At 35.2% G+C, this 16,639-nt stretch overlaps 2 protein-coding genes across 2 annotated transcripts; one reads left to right on the plus strand and one right to left on the minus strand.

Annotated features, from left to right (window-relative positions):
- Positions 1-3,563: 3,563 nt before the first annotated feature.
- On the minus strand, positions 3,564-6,207 carry LOC113273324. Its single transcript, XM_026523065.1, has 2 exons — positions 5,484-6,207; positions 3,564-3,823 (listed from the first exon to the last, which is right to left on the minus strand). Exons 1-2 carry the CDS (start codon positions 6,205-6,207, stop codon positions 3,564-3,566), a joined length of 984 nt encoding a protein of 327 aa, XP_026378850.1.
- Positions 6,208-15,099: 8,892 nt separating this feature from the next.
- Positions 15,100-16,435, plus strand: LOC113274382. The gene is made up of 2 exons (XM_026523790.1): positions 15,100-15,866; positions 16,037-16,435. Exons 1-2 carry the CDS (start codon positions 15,210-15,212, stop codon positions 16,241-16,243), a joined length of 864 nt encoding a protein of 287 aa, XP_026379575.1. The 5' UTR covers positions 15,100-15,209; the 3' UTR covers positions 16,244-16,435.
- Positions 16,436-16,639: the final 204 nt, after the last annotated feature.

The following is a 16,639-nucleotide window of genomic DNA, read 5'->3' on the forward strand; positions in this document are numbered from 1 at the left end:
ACAATAATTTAACCGGGAATGACCACCACATGGACATTTCCACGAACATCTTAGCTGCATTTTTCATGTATGTCTTCTTCCACCAAATCTACAAAAATAATGTTCAAATCTTGCCCATTAGTATACCCATTTTGAACTACTGCAAGATGAACAAACGTAGTAACATATACATACCAGTAATGACCAGTATTTGATGCGATTCTACTTTTAACTTTCTAGAGTAAGCGATTTTCAAAACTCATTGATATCATCCGTTATAAAGACATAGAGGGCTTCTTCTAAACAAGATTGAAGTCGGATAGGCCAAGTTGGAAGATAGAGATATCATTTAAGATAGAAGCAGTTGTAAAGAAGAAATAGTTTAGAGGGACATTCAGAAGCGAAGGCACTCGTCACAAGCAATTATTTTTGGAGTTTTTTTGGTTCATTAATGACCGATGCTGAATGTCATAGAAGAAAAGGACGAAAGCGCAATGACATTTAACAATGCCTTGACAGTCGACGGCTGTGAACTAACGTTCAGGGTGTTATGTAAAATTTAAAAGGTCAGCTAACACTTTTATAACGGTCTTCGTTAAACCCTAATGCATCAACTGCATTTTCTACGATCCAGATCCTAATTAGTCATTTAAACTTAGGACCTTTTTACAAAATAACTCTTACTCTTACTTCCATCTTTTATCGAGAACTGCATATAACGTTTTGGTCAGTATACGATTTCGCCAATGGCGTCTTAAATTGGCGTTTACTTTGAATAAATGCCAGACTTAAGTGTGTCTTGTGCTTCTTATTATGTACGGGTAAGATCTAACAATATAATTATAGCTCGCAGTCAACCTTTCACTTTCGTTCTGCATCCTTCCTTCTGAGTCCCTGAAAAATTCCCGGATGTCAAGAATCAAGGACACTCTGATACCTTGCCATCAGCCATCTCTTATGTTGTCGTGGAAAATATAACGGGAGGATGGCCATTTTCAGTCTCAAAATGATGGTGAACTAAAAAGTAATACATAATTATTTTTATGGTGTAAACCAAATAAAAAAGACAATCAGAAGAGCAATATAGTAGTAGAAGAAGAGAAACTTTGTTGATTTTTTTGTGTATTTACAAAGGAGGAAAATACCTCTTATATAGGCTTTCTTACATTAGGGAAATAACTACACCATTAAATCACCAATTACACCTAGAATAAGGGGGTTACAAGAGTTACAAAATTAACACCCATAAAGTGGATATTAAGAGCCTAATTACTATGAATTAGTGGAGTGGTGGTTCATCTCCATGTAACTATTTTATAACACTCCTCCTATATCTCCACCACGTACAAATGTTGCCTCGTTAAAACCTTGCTAGGAAAAACCAGTGGGAAAAAACATAGCGAAGGAAAAAGAGTGCAATATGTGGTGAATAGAACTACCTCATTAAAACCTTGCTAAGAAAACCCCGTGGGAAAAAACATAGCGAAGGAAAAAGAGTGTAGATAAGAAAATTTCTCCCCCTTTTTACAACTTCTATAACACTTTTAACTTGACAGGTATTTGAGTTGCCTCATTCCAATCTTGTAAACTAACTTCTTGAATGTGGAGGTTGGTAATGATTTAGTGAATAAATCAGCAAGATTCTCACTTGATCGTACCTGCTTTACTTCAAGTTCTCCTTCCTTTACAAGTTCATGTGTGAAGAAAAATTTAGGAGAAATGTGCTTTATTCGATCACCCTTGATATAACCATCTTTGAGTTGTGCAATACACGCAGCATTGTCTTCATATAATACTGTTGGAGTGTTTTTAGTTGAAGGAAGCCCACATGATTCCTGAATATGATGAATTATACTTCGTAGCCAAACACACTCACGACTTGCTTCATGGTACGCCAAAAGTTCAGAATGATTTGAAGAAGTAGCTGCTAGTGTTTGCTTCACTGACCGCCAAGATATAGCTGTATCACCACATGTAAACAAATAACCTGTTTGTGATCGACCTTTATGGGGATCATAAAGATAACCTGCATCTGCATATCCTACTAACTTTGAATTAGATTCTTTTGAATAAAATAAACCCAAATCAATTGTTCCGCTAAGGTAGCACAAGAGATGCTTAACATCATTCCAATGTCGTCTAGTTGGTGCAGAACTGTATCTTGCTAATAAGTTGACAGAAAATGCAATGTCAGGTCTTGTGCAATTTGCAAGATACATCAATTCCCCAATTGCACTTAGATATTGAACTTTTGGACCAAAAAGTTCTTCACCATCTTCTTTGGGACGAAATGGATCTTTGTTTTGATCAAGTGATCTAAAAACCATTGGAGAGCTTAATGGATGTGCTTTGTCCATGTGAAACCACTCCAAAATTTTCTTTGTATACGTATATTGATGACAAATATACCATTTGACAAATGTTCAATTTGTAGACCAAGACAAAACTTAGTCTTACCAAGATCCTTCATTTCGAATTACTTCTTTAAATAGTTAGCAGTTTTTATGAGCTCTTCAGGAGTCCCAACTAGATTTAAATCATCAACATAAAATGCAATGATAGTAAAACCAAAACTTGATCTTTTGATAAAAACACATGGACATATAACATTATTAATATAACCTTCCTTCAACATGTATTCACTAAGACGGTTATACTATATTCACCCCGATTGCTTTAGTCCATACAAAGATGTTTTTGAAGCTTTATTGAGTATATGCCTTTTTCTGCTGATCTGCTTGCTACAGGAATTTTAAACCCTTCTGGGATTTTCATGTATATGTCATTGTCTAGTGATTCATATAAATATGTTGTGACTACATCCATAAGATGCATGCTCAAATTTTCAGAATCTGCTAAACTTATCAGAAATCGAAATGTAATTGCATCTATTACCGGAGAATACGTTTCTTGGTAACCAATACCAGGTCTCTGCGAGAAATCTTGTGCAACAAGTCGAGCTTTCTATCTTACAATCTCATTTTTTTCGTTGCGTTTTCGTACAAATACCCATTTGTATCCGACAGGTTTTACATTGTTTGGTGCCTGAATAACGGTATCAAAAACTTCACGTTTTGCTAATGACTCGAGTTCTGCTTGGATTGCTTCCTTCCACTTTGGCCAATCAGTTCTACGTCGACATTGTTCGACGGTTAGTGTTTCAGGATCATCAGTATTTTCAAATACATCCAAGGAAATTGTATAAGAAATTTATGATCAGAAATGATGTTTTTCCGATCCAATAGTCCTTCTGTACCTACATGATTTGTAGAGATCTCTTTATTTTTAGGTACCTCTTCTTCTTGATATGCAATAATTTCGGATTCATCAATCATTAATTTTGCTGATGTGGTGTTTTCCGGAGTCCCAATATCCTTTCTTTTCTTCTGCGAAACTGAATCTTTTGCACCAAAAGGTCTTCCATGCTTCAAGCGTGGTTTAGACACATCATCTTGTCCCTCAGAGAAGATTACTCTCGCTGGAGTATTTGCAGCAGGTATATATGATTTTGTTACTCTACCCGTATCCATGAATGCATCTGGCATTCTATTCGCAATTTTTTACAAATGTATGATCCTTTCGACCTAAATTTCACATTCACTAGTGCGAGGATCAAGGCGAGATAAATAGGGAGTATTCCATGAAATTTCACGACGTTCCTCAAGCTTTAGCTTTTCTCCCCCTAACGACGTGAAATTTGACTCATCAAAATGACAGTCTGCAAAACGTGCCTTAAAAACATCTCCTGTTAATGGTTCCAGGAACCTGATTATTAATGGAGAGTCAAAACCAACGTAAACTCCAAGTCGGCGTTGCGGACCCATCTTAGTCCTTTGTGGAAGAGCTATTGGGACATATACAACGCAACCAAAATTCTTAAATATGAAATATTTGGTTGTTGTCCAAATACAAGATGTAAAGGCGAGTAGCTATGATAAGTGGTAGGTCGGATACGCACCAGCGCTGCTGCATGTAAACTTGCATGACCCAAGCAGAAATTGGTAATTTAGACCGAAAAATTAATGGCCGAGCGATTAATTATAATCATTTAATAAAAGATTCTGCTAAACCATTTTGGGTATGCGTGTGAGCAACGGGATGCTCAATGTCAATTTCAATTGACATGCAATAATCATCAAATGATTTAGATGTAAATTCACCAGCATTGTCAAGACGAATAGTCTTAATAGGGTGATCTGGAAATTGTGCCCTTAGCCGTATGATTTGAGCAAGTAGCCTTGTAAAATCTACTGTACGACTTGAAAGTAGGCAAACATGAGACCATCGGGTTGATGCATCGATTAGGACCATAAAGTATCTAAATGGTCCACAAGGAGGATGGATAGGTCCACATATATCTCCTTGAATTCTTTGTAAGAAATGAGGTGCCTCAATACCAACTTTTTTTTGGAGATGGTTTAATTATTAATTTTCCTTGAGAGCACGCATCGCAAGGAAAATCATGAGGCGTAAGAATTTTGTGATTCCTTAAAGAATGACCATGTGAGTTTTCAATAACCCGACGCATCATCGTAGATCCTGGATGACCAATACGATCATTCCAAAGTTTAAAAATCTTTGGATCAAATATTGCATGGTGTGTTTCTATTATACTAGTGTGGTATAATCCAGATACAAAAGCCGGAAGCTTTTCTAACACACATTTCTTGCCTGAGACAATAGAAGTTATACAAAGATATTCAATATTATCTTCGCTAATAGTCTCAATATGATATCCATTTTGACGAATATCTTCAAAACTAAGCAAATTTCTAGTGGATTTGCTAGAATATAAGGCATCTTGGATATTTAATTTTATACCATTAGGTAATAATATAATAGCTCTTCCGGAACCGTCAATTATTTTTGACATTCCCGAAATGGTACTAACATTAGCGTTGGCTAGTTTTAGACTTGATAAAAATTTCTTATCTCGGAGAATTGTATGTGTCGTTGCACTATCTACTAGACACATAACCTTATCACTCGCATTCAAAGTGCTCAAGCCTTAGCAATATCCATATCTTCAAAATAAAATAAATTAATAAGATAAATTTAGGGATACCTCAAAATTAAACATAAATTCATTAGGAAGCAAAACTACATGAAAACAAAGTTCAACTAAACAACTATTGCAAAACAAAATATTTAAACACACCATTGCAGAAAAATAAATACTAGCTAACAATAATCACTGCTAACAATAGTGAAATTGTTTTTAGGGAAATGGGAAATCCTACTAGAAATAAAAATGGGTTGCCAATCCATATGTTTAAGATTCATTGTCATTTTCCTGGAGAAGGAAATCTGAAATGTCGAAGTGGGTAGTCTCCCTATTCTCAAAATTAGAAAAATTCATTTCAAAATTATTTCCTTTTGCCTTAAGAGATGCTTGGTACAAATCAACCAGATGCTTGGCAGTACGACAGACGTGGGACCAATGTCCTTGCATGCACAACAGAAACAACTAGGCTCTTTGTTTTCCTTGGGCTTGTTTTGTGAACCTTTTTCCTTCCCCTTATCTTGAGAATGGTTGTTGTTGTTACCCTTTTTGGAATAATGACCACCCTTTTTCTTGTTAATGTGACGCTTGGGTCCAAGCCAATGACCCTTCCCACGTCCGCGAGATGAACTGACATTCACTTCAGGTGTTGCTGCAGTACCAGTGGGATGGAACTGGTGATTTCTCATCAATAATTCATTGTTTTGCTCCGCCACAAGAAGACAAGAAATTAACTGCGAGTATTTTTCAAATCTCCGCTCACGATATTGTTGTTGCAGGAGAACCTTTGAAGCATGAAAAGTTGAATAAGTCTTTTCATATTCACTTACAATTTCTCCGCATAATCTTAAACGAGAAACAATGCGGAAAAGTTCAGAGTTATACTCACTAATCGTCTTAAAATCTTGCAAACACAAGTTCATCCACTCATGTCGAGTTCGAGGGAGTATGACGGTTTTTTGATGGTCATAGCGATCTTTCAAGTCATACCACAATGAGAACGGATCTTCCACTGTCAAATATTGGGATTTCAATGCCTCGTCAAGATGACAACGAAGGAAAATCATGGCTTTTGAACGATCCTCCAGGAATTCGTCGTTTCCTTCAACGATAGTGTTTCCCAAATTCATAGCATTGAGATGAATCTTAGCATCAAGAATCCATGACAAGTTGTTCTCCCCTGACAAGTTAAGAGCAACAAATTCCAATTTTGAGAGGTTCGACATAGTCGCTAAGGAGAGCTAATGTTGTTGATAACGTGGTGTAAACCAAATAAAAAAGACAAAGAGAAGAGCAATATAGTAGTAGTAGAAGAGAAACTTTGTTGATTTTCTTGTGTATTTACAAAGGAGGAAAATACCTCTTATATAGGATTTCTTACATTAGGGAAATAACTACACCATTAAATCACCAATTACACTTAGAATAAGGGGGTTACAAGAGTTATAAAATTAACACCCATAAAGTGGGTATTAAAAGCCTAATTACTATGAATTAGTGGAGTGGTGGTTCATCTCCATATAATTATTTTATAACATTTTAAAGAAAACAAAAAAGTGAAACTCTGAAGAAGAAATAAACGGTCCTAGAAGGCTTTAACATGAAACTAAGAGCTTCTCCAATGGCACGTTTGTGGAGATAAATGTCAAAATCCTCCTAGGATGCACATCCATTTTTTCTAAAATCATCCTCCAACCCGGATGTCGTAAATCAGTGAATGCATGACTTTAGGTAGAAAATGTCAAGGGGAATGTCTAGTTTTCCACATTCCCCTTGACATTGTCTACAATCCTAGTCAGCTTTTTTTAATTAAAAATATATTTTATTTACTAAAATACAATACATAACCAATTTTAGATCTAATAAAATCTTAAAATTACTAAACATAAAATTTACATTTAATAAGAAAATGATGACAAACAACACCATTGGAGATGAATAACCTTTTTGACCTAAACTTAAGGAAAATTTGGAATAAAGATGTCTTGTTTGTGTTGTCACATAGGAAATACATACAACAACCATTGGAAAAGCTCCCAGAGCCAAGAAACGCTTTCTTTTCTGATGTGCATCCATTCTTTGTACTGTTGAACCACTTGATGGCTCTTAATGAAGGTAACTTGAACAATATTGTTGGTACCTCTGCCGTATATACTTCCTCCGTACCACATATATAGGCGGAGAACAACAATGCTTGGTGTACCAGGATCAAATCCCGCAACCAAACCCGTGTGAGGAGAGGTGAGAGAGTTGCGGGACCCACATTAGCCTTTACCCTCCTGATGCTAAGCACGCTCCCCTTCTCTGCCGCACGATCCTCTCACGAGATTTTTCCCGTTTTTTTTTGTGTCAACGTACATCACTCGGCGGAGTAGTAAAATCTCTTAGATTAAGAATTTTTTTTGATTTTATAAATTTCTATGCTTTTTCCTGTTTTACCCTAAATTATATTCCCAATACTAGAGAGATACAATTAATTGTGATGATTCCCAAACAAATTAATAGGGGTAATAGAAGTAAAAAATGGTTTTGAAATTTGGACTCTGCCTATATAGTGGTACAGAAAAAATGAAAATTCCGCCTATATAATAGGTACGGAGGGAGTAATATTGAAAGACTACTTTGTTGTATTAAATTTTTACATATTAATTCTTGGGAAAACCAATGACTTGGATATGTCTTCACATCTCCTAATGGTTGCAACTCCGGATCTATAAAACCAGGATGTAGTTTTGGATGAGGTAATTTGCGTTACCTCCCCTGTAAAGATCGGTAATTTGCATTACCTCCCTTACATAAATAAAATTAGCAAAACCTCCTCTCGTCAATAATTCCGTTTATTCCAAGTTAGCTGACTCAACACTAACGTACACATGCTTTTTTATTTTTTGGAGGTAATTTGCTTTACCTCCCTTGTAAAGATTGGTAATTTTCATTACCTCCCTTGTAAAGATTGGTAATTTGCATTACCTCCTCTACAAAAAACTACGTGTAAGTTAGTGGCGAGTCATCCAACTTGGAATAAACAAAATTATTGACGAGGAGAGATTTTGCTAATTTTATTTCTATAGGAGATATAATATATATTACCAATCTTTACAGGGAAGGTAACGCAAATTAGCCCTTTGGATGATGACTTCTATTTGATATTCTTACTCTTATGCTGTATGTACATCAATTATCAAGAGTTAATTTTAGCCGAAATGGTCAACATTTAGATTTTCAGATTCTGTGATCAGGTTAATGCATTGATGCGCATTGCATACCATCACTTTAACGTCATTTATTAGCAGCGAAAAATATCTAATAATTTTTTTAGAGACCATGGTCTTATTAGGCCAATCCCCCTATACTTATAAGGGGTGTCCTAAAGTGTTAAATTGACTAAACTACCATTAACATAATTTAATTTAAAACTAACATGATAACCACCTATATATATATATATAACTACCACCGCCCACCATCGACGATTACCACCACCACCACCTCTGATTATCACCATCACCAACCACCGATAACCACTACCACCTCCGATTATCACCACCACCAACCACCGATTACCACCACCACCACCACCGACCACCACCGCCGATTACCACCACCACCACCACCAACCACCGATTATCACCACCACCTCCTATTATCACCACCACCAACCACCACCACATATATATATATATATATAACTTCATTAGTACAAAACAAATCTAGGCTAAGTTAGCTTGTGTTAGTGGTGGTCAGGATTTGTCCAGACAAAGATGAATCAAGGGTTGTGGTTCTCCTGACCACCCCTACAAATCGCACGCGTGACATTAATTCCAATATTATGAACGAAAAATGAATACTCAAATCAAGATATGGATTTCAAAAATTATAACGGGGAGGTTTGAACTCATGACCTATTGTGTCATAAGAGTGGTATTTAACCAGTATTTCAGCTTGGTTGGAATTAATAGAAAAGATAAATCAACGGTGGTGGTTTGCTCAACTTAAATATCATACTTGATTTATTACTTAGTGTTTCACTAATTGCACATAATAAATAATCTATTCATTATAAAGTGTTTTATTAATTAGTATTTCACTAATTGCTCATAATAAATGACTAATCAATCTTTAATTATAAATGTTTTCTTGATTAATTATAATATTAATTTCTATTAATAAGTAATTTTGATAAATTATATCAATAGACATTTTTGGCGACAATGAGTAGTAGAAGAGGTGGAAGCCGAAAGATTAGTGGTGGTTAAGAGCGGGGCCAAACACAATTATATTTATTTTTGTTCTTATCATAAAATGGGATACAAAGTCCATTTTTCACATGTATCCAACTTGCCAAGAGTTTTTTCTCCCTCTTTCCTCTAAATCCTGGCTCCGCCCCTGGTTTGTGGTGGAAGAAGTAGTGACGGTGATGCTGGCGAGTAGTGATGGATAATATTAATTTTATGTTTTCGTTACAACATCGATGACATCGCAGTGTGGAAGATGCGGTTGGTCTATTTTAACACTTTTGATAGAGGAAGGTACCATATATTTCAGGAATGATATCATAATATTTTCATGATCTTACTTGGATCACCCAAATGGTACCCCTGTTATATTTGGTACTATATCGTATAAACATGATTTTTTAATGTTAAAATAAAATTGATGCAATACAAAAAAGAATATATACACGGAAAAATAAAATAATGAAACTAATCAATTGACGACATTTTGTTCAATCTAAACCTCATACATGGCATTTGTGATTGAAAACTAGAATTGTGTCCAACAACCTACATGGGATGGATGATAGTGATGGTGGTAGTGGTGGAGTCAAAAAATGACATTGAGGAGGCCTACTTAAAAAAGAAACATGTAAACTTTGGTGGACTAAACCATAAATATATATGGACAAAGTGCAATTTATAAAATAAACTAAAAAAATTTATGTAGTTATTAAAAATTTAAGGGGTTAGAGCCAGGTTAGTCAACCCTTGACTCTGCCACTAGGTGGTGGTGGATAAATTTTTTTTTGGATTCATATGGTTTTATGGTGGTGGCGGGTATTGGTGAACAAAAAAATATTATGCTAATTTTGTAACGACACAAAATATGTAACGTTATATTATAAAGTATAAAACATGGTTGATCATTCTAATGTTAAAATAAACTCGATAAAACACATGTCTATTTCAAAAAATTGGTGCAATCAATTGCCATGTTATGTAATAACTAAACGAACGACACGAATCAAGATCAAAACATATGAAATTATTTATTATCGATTTGTGTATGTCAAGAGTGGTCAGGATTTGTCCTTGGCAAAGATAAATTTATCGTTGGGATTTGTTTAACTTAACCATTTTTAAATATTTTATTAATTAGTGTCTCATTAATTGTTCATAATGATTAATTAAATTTCTATTATAAATATTCCTTTAATAATATAACATAAATACATAATTTTATTAATAAATAATTGTAATAAAAGCTATATTAATTCTAATGGTGGTAGTGGAAGTAGGGTTAGTATAAACAGTGGAGGCGGTAACATTACTATTGGTGGAAGAAATAGTGGCGGTGGATGGTTTTTATGGTGGTGGGTGTTGGTAATAGTAGTGGATAATAATAGTTTTTGTTTTCTAGTGAGTTTTATTGACCGAGTAAAAAAAAAACATTCACAAAACATGCAACAAGGTATTGTGAAAGATGTAATTGGTTGTTTTTAGCACCATTGATAAGAAAAAAAAATCAAATATTTCGAGAATGATACCGGAACGTATAAGACAATATGATCATGACTGTTGAATCACCGAAACGGTATCCGTATTATATAAAGGCAATTGGTGTACCCGTGTAAGAGAACATTATCGCTCTCTTAAGTACCGTTACATTTTTTTCCCTGAAAGACCATCAATGTCAAGTTGTTTCGCGACAACTACCTACAATGACAACAACTTTCACTCAATTCTCGATATAAAACATTATTGACCGGGAAAATGTATGTGCATGATAAAATATTTGTTTGAAAATTATGTTTTTTTATCAAAATCATCATAAAAAACTCTAAATCATAAATCTAAATTTCGCCTCCGATGTTTATAGAATATTTTTTATATTTTACATCATCAAATCATGCGACCTCTTTATTACAAATCAATAATATCAAATTACGGATGAATATGTATAGGTTTCATTCACTGGGTTAGAAGGTAGAGTAGATACAGATGGATAGATCACACAAAGCAGAACATAACTGAGAATACTTCAACAATTTGGTCAAGAAATAAAGTCAAAAAATTAAGATTAACTTTCTATAAGACTAATTAGATCGGCTTCGATAGGAGCCTACTAAAATATGAATTAATAATAATTTCCATGTAAGACAATTTTAAAACATAGTTTGGCTAACTCTGCCTAAGTAACTAGTGGTCAAGATTTTTCCTTCCTCAATTGCTATGTTATGTGAAAAGAAGGTGATATCTAATATTGAGGTACAATTCAAATATATTAGATTCATACCATTTATAACTGGATGCCTTGAAAAAAATTGACGTGTTGTTGTTATTATTACAGGTAAGGGATACATTGATCACACTTGCGCAAATAGCTCACTTCGCAAATGATTGGTATTGCATGTACTGTCTAGAATGCAACGATGAATTTGAGGAAACAAGACACCAGAAGCAGTGCCCGAAGTATTTTGGATATAGTAACTTAGACTCGATGTAATACTTATGTTCTTTTTTTTTTTTTAGTTTTTCCACAATATATTTGTTTAAGAAAAATGAACATTGCAAATACATAAAATCAACAAAAATTAGACAGATTGCGTTTGATAATAATGGCTACCGATGGTCCGGAAATGGCAAAAGAAAGGAATTGTTGTAGAAGAATTGTTGGGATATACGACGGATTACTTGATACGAATGAAAGAGGTATAACTATTTCGAATTTGAAATCACATAAAGTTCACAGTAGAAGATGACATCAAGTTTGAAGTTAGTAACAAACATAATATGGCTAACTAAAATGTTAAAAACAAACAGGATATATAAACTTAGAAAGCTGTGGGACTTGAAGAGGCCAATTTTGAAAACTACAATCTTAGAAAGCAACGATCCACAAAACCATAATTTTCTTTTATAAATATTCAACGTAGAAGATGTCAATTTTTGTTAAACGATATATTGACAACCTATAAATTTTAAATCAGGGAGTACAATATGTGTTCAAGGTTCTTTATGAGGTAATGTGTCGCCATATTGTATTCCAAGTGAAGGTAGGAGCATATGGAAGTGACAAAATGTCCAAGACTTTTGAAGTTACCAAAGCCTTCGTTAAGACAAACTGCTAGGCACAATACTTTGTTGAAGATTTAATTGTAGAGGTTTGCATATATACAATCCATTCGAAAAGGTAATTGGTATACATTTTAAACATTGTCATCTAATTGGTGCTGAAAAATTACAGAAAAATCATGTCACATTGGAGAGTTTGTATCATCCGTTCGATGCAAAATAATATTATTCTATGCCTATTTTGAGGATTGAAAACATGACCATGATAGATGAGTCAGCTGGACCGAAATATGAGCATGGGGAGACTTTTATGGACGATATTGATTAGTTGATGTCACTGAGATGAGAACTGTTAACGACATATTTCCAAAAAATATTTAAACTTCCATGTTCATGTAGAACATTATCTCATTATAAGCAATGAACCAAAATAAAAAGTGTTTGGAAGTTAAGATTATATTTCTTTCGTTTGAGTAAACCTACGGCGGTAAAATATTAAAGGAAAAAAACAACAAAAAAAAGAGAGGAAAATCCCAACTATTTTTATGACAAACCCATATTAAATCATATGAAGTTGATAAGTATTCGAGACACAAATTATACGATATATTAAAAACGAACCAACATCATGGCCCGTGCCGTTACGACACGGGTTAAGGGCTAGTAATTTTAAAAAGAAAATCGTTTTTTTTCATTCTTTCCATGACGTTCCTCGTTCAATTGAAAATTATTCTTTTCTCATGTTCTTCTTTTCTTCCACATTACTTTTAATTGAATAGATATCATCAAAATAGGGTTCAAATGGAAGTTACAGTGCTTTGTTCGGTTCGGACGCGTTTCACAAAAATCCTATTTTCTTAACCGAACTACCTAAAAGGAATAACACGAAGAACAGTGCGGTTCAATAGGATTTTAAGTTAGGTTGCCAAACTGCGAGTTCGGTTGGTTCGAAATTTTTTCTAAAACTAGTAAGTAACCGAACTCTACCCATAATACAAAAAAAAAAACAATGTAATAACCGAACTGTGTTATTTTTCCCATTATGTTGAGTTATGATTTAACCGAACTTTGCCTATTCTGTTCGGTTCGTTCGCAAAAATTCTAAAACTATCTAGTAACCGAACTCTACCCATATTAAAAATAAAATAAAATTCTAATGTAACCGAACTGTGCTATTTTGCCTACTATGTTGAGTTTCAATTTAACTGAAGTTGTCCCACTATATTCAGTTTTTTCGCAAAAAATCTTGACAAATCGAACTCTTCACTAATTGCATACATGTGGAGTTCCGTTAGATATCCTGTTGAGTTAAAGTTTTCTAACCAACCGAACATTACTCTATAAATCCTATAAACAAAGTTCGGGAACATGTCTGTTTACCGAACGACTAAAAACCTCCATTAAAGAGCGAGTTCGGTAACCTGCGTGTTTGGAACAAGTAACTGAACTACACTTTCAGATGAGTTCGGTTACCTGTTCTTCACATAAGGTAACCGAACAAGCCCAAATCTACTCTAAAAATTTACATTTTTTTAAAAATTTGGAGAAATTCAACCAACATTAAGCATACTTGGATACCCAAATACCCTTCTTCCGGTTATGGTTAGGGCTGCACAACGGGTAGGGTGGGTAGGATATGGCCTATACCCGTCACTCTACCCGTTTACTGGCGGTTAAGAAAATCTTTACCCGCCACCCTACCCGCCAAATAATGGATAGGGTAGGATACGACTAAAAAACTAGCGGGTAGGGTAGGGTTGGCGGGTATGGGTAGGGTATGTGCACTCCTAGGTAAGGTGGGTAGGATATGACCTATAATCGCCACCCTACCCGTTTACTGGCGATTAAGAAAATCTTTACCCGCCACCCTACCCGCCAAATAGTGGATAGGGTATGATACGGTCAAAAAACTGGCGGGTAGGGTAGGGTTGTCGGATATGGATAGGGTATGTGCTCCCCTAGTTATGGTTGGTAAAATCCATCGTTTTTCATGTTTTCCTTCTTCATCTTCTCTAACTTTACTCTCTCAATAATTCTACTCTTTAAAAAAGAAAAATCCATCTGATTTTTTAATCTCATTAATTATCTTTAACTTAATCATCTCACTAATCATTACACTAACTAATCATTACCCAAAATTAATCAAGAATATGGTTTATGTATTAATATAAATATTTAGATACGGGGTGACCTAAATTTACTTCTAAATGTCTTACTAAATAGAACCATGATCCTTCAAAAAAAAAAAAAAAAAAAAAAAAAAAAAAAAAGATAGGACCCAAAAAGTCGTTCTACTGGAAAGACTAGAATCATATTCTGCACTAAAAATGTCATACCCAAAACTCACATTATCAAACTTTGTGAAATCACAATACGAATTTTTAGTGTACCGAATTCCACTTAATCGTGTCATCGGTTTCCGCTGACGCTGAAGTAACAGTGCAAATTTGTAAAGTTGAACTCAATCCATTGCCCCCCGCAGCAAGATTTCAAAAGGTTTAGATAAATAGTCTTTAGGTTTGCCGGAAAGTGGTTTAACAGGCACACCATTTTAAGATCTGTCGTCAAAACTGATAATCGGCGGCCAGGTTTAAATGCATATATAAGGTTAAAAATTTGTCCCAATTCTATGAAAGGGTCAATCACCAAACAAGGCGACATTTACGTGTTACCATTCAACTGTCGCAGTGAATAACTATTCACCTCCACCAGGACACGTGTTTTATATTTGACTACGTGTCAAACACCCACAGAATTATTCTTACAAGTGTCTCATTCTCACGCTGCAAATAAATCTCTCCACCATGCAGGGATATGTCACAAAAACAAACCCAGACTCGATAATGTCGAACAGAATAAAATAATCAAAACCATTTATAAACAAATCAAATTTCTAACACCTTGAAGTTCTTGAGAGTTGAAAGAAGAGATTAATCATGTCTGGATTATCATTAGCAGTAGGTCCAAGAACAGATCCAACAAAAGATGAAGTTATAGCGGCGCCACCATCCTCAACGAAATACAAAGCAGCAATGGCACAACCACAAAACCAGCAACAAGCAGTTGTAGGTGGAGTAATGGGATCGTTAAGAGTAATCGAATTACAGTTGGTAGCATTCATAATGGTCTTCTCAGCAAGTGGATTAGTCCCACTGATAGATCTCATTTTCCCTGCTTTCGCATCAGCATATCTGTTGCTACTATCACGTCTAGCATTTCCTTCTCATGGAAATAACAATACAGGGACGTTTTCAGGGTCATCATCAAGAGAAATCTTCGAAGGAAGTAAACTGATGATGTTTAGGTTGTATGTCATGGTTGGTACAACTATTGGCATGTTCTTGCCGTTGGCTTATGTTTTAGGTGGTTTTGCTAGAGGTGATGACCATGCACTGCGTTGTGCTACTCCTTCGTTGTTTTTGTTGTCATGTCAGATACTGACTGAGAATATTATAAGTGGGTTTTCTTTGTTTTCTCCGCCTATTAGAGCTTTGGTTCCGCTGTTGTATACCGTTAGAAGGATTTTTGTTATCACTGATTGGATTCAAGATGTCTGGGTTAACAAGACTCTGCCTGTTAACGCTCAAATGACGGTGTGCATGCTCTCTCTTTGCCTCGCATTAATGCTTTTAGATCTATATAAATTGCTTTTGTTCTGGTATACTATTGTTAAGCTTGTGCTCATGCATGCATAATCCCCCACCCCGGATGCAAGTGGGATTTGAAGCGCACGGCTCTGACCTTGAATGATTTCTGGCTGCAGGATGTGGCATGGTATTGGTTTGGAAAGTGCTTAGCGGTAGCAAATTTGGTGTATTTCTCAATCAATCTATTCGGATTTCTGCTTCCTCGATTTCTACCAAGATCATTTGAGATGTATTTTAGACAACGGGATGAGATCCACTGGAAGTTATCTGAAGACAAGGCAAAAACATCATCAGCGACTAATCAAACCAAGAAAGGTGATTAGTAGTGTGGCGAGGGGTACGATGAAGTAATGATCGGTGTCTTGTTATTGTAGCACCGAAGTTGCATTGAATAAGCAACAACTTTTGGCTGTGATTACATGGTTGTTGGCTTTGTGCTCTATAAATATGTGGTGATGCACGAATTCCTCGACGGCTTCTTTTTTGTGTTTATGTGGATACTAGTCATTTTCATCTCTTGTTTGTTGTGACGTCTTTTTTTCATGCTTCCAAGAAAAAAATCGATGTTTCAAAAGTGGTCGTGTGGGCAATGGCCATGACTGGTGAGTATCATGAAAAAAATGGTTGTCGCCTTTAATAAAAAGGCTATTATTGGGGCCTCCCACTCCAATAGGGGGTTTCACTTAGATTTTTTTTTTTTTTTTGCACATCCTATGGGA

Source organism: Papaver somniferum, chromosome 4 (assembly GCF_003573695.1).
Source record: "Papaver somniferum cultivar HN1 chromosome 4, ASM357369v1, whole genome shotgun sequence".
Classification (NCBI taxonomy): domain Eukaryota; kingdom Viridiplantae; phylum Streptophyta; class Magnoliopsida; order Ranunculales; family Papaveraceae; genus Papaver; species Papaver somniferum.

Excerpts from the sequence above, each read along its gene's own strand:
- LOC113273324 (XM_026523065.1), bottom strand. The coding sequence starts at position 6,207 with ATGTCGAACCTCTCAAAATTGGAATTTGTTGCTCTTAACTTGTCAGGG. Across the intron at positions 3,824-5,483 it reads AGATAAGGGGAAGGAAAAAG|CTCTTCCACAAAGGACTAAG; the intron begins GTTCACAAAACA and ends ATGTCCCAATAG.
- LOC113274382 (XM_026523790.1), top strand. The coding sequence starts at position 15,210 with ATGTCTGGATTATCATTAGCAGTAGGTCCAAGAACAGATCCAACAAAA. Across the intron at positions 15,867-16,036 it reads CTGTTAACGCTCAAATGACG|GATGTGGCATGGTATTGGTT; the intron begins GTGTGCATGCTC and ends TTCTGGCTGCAG.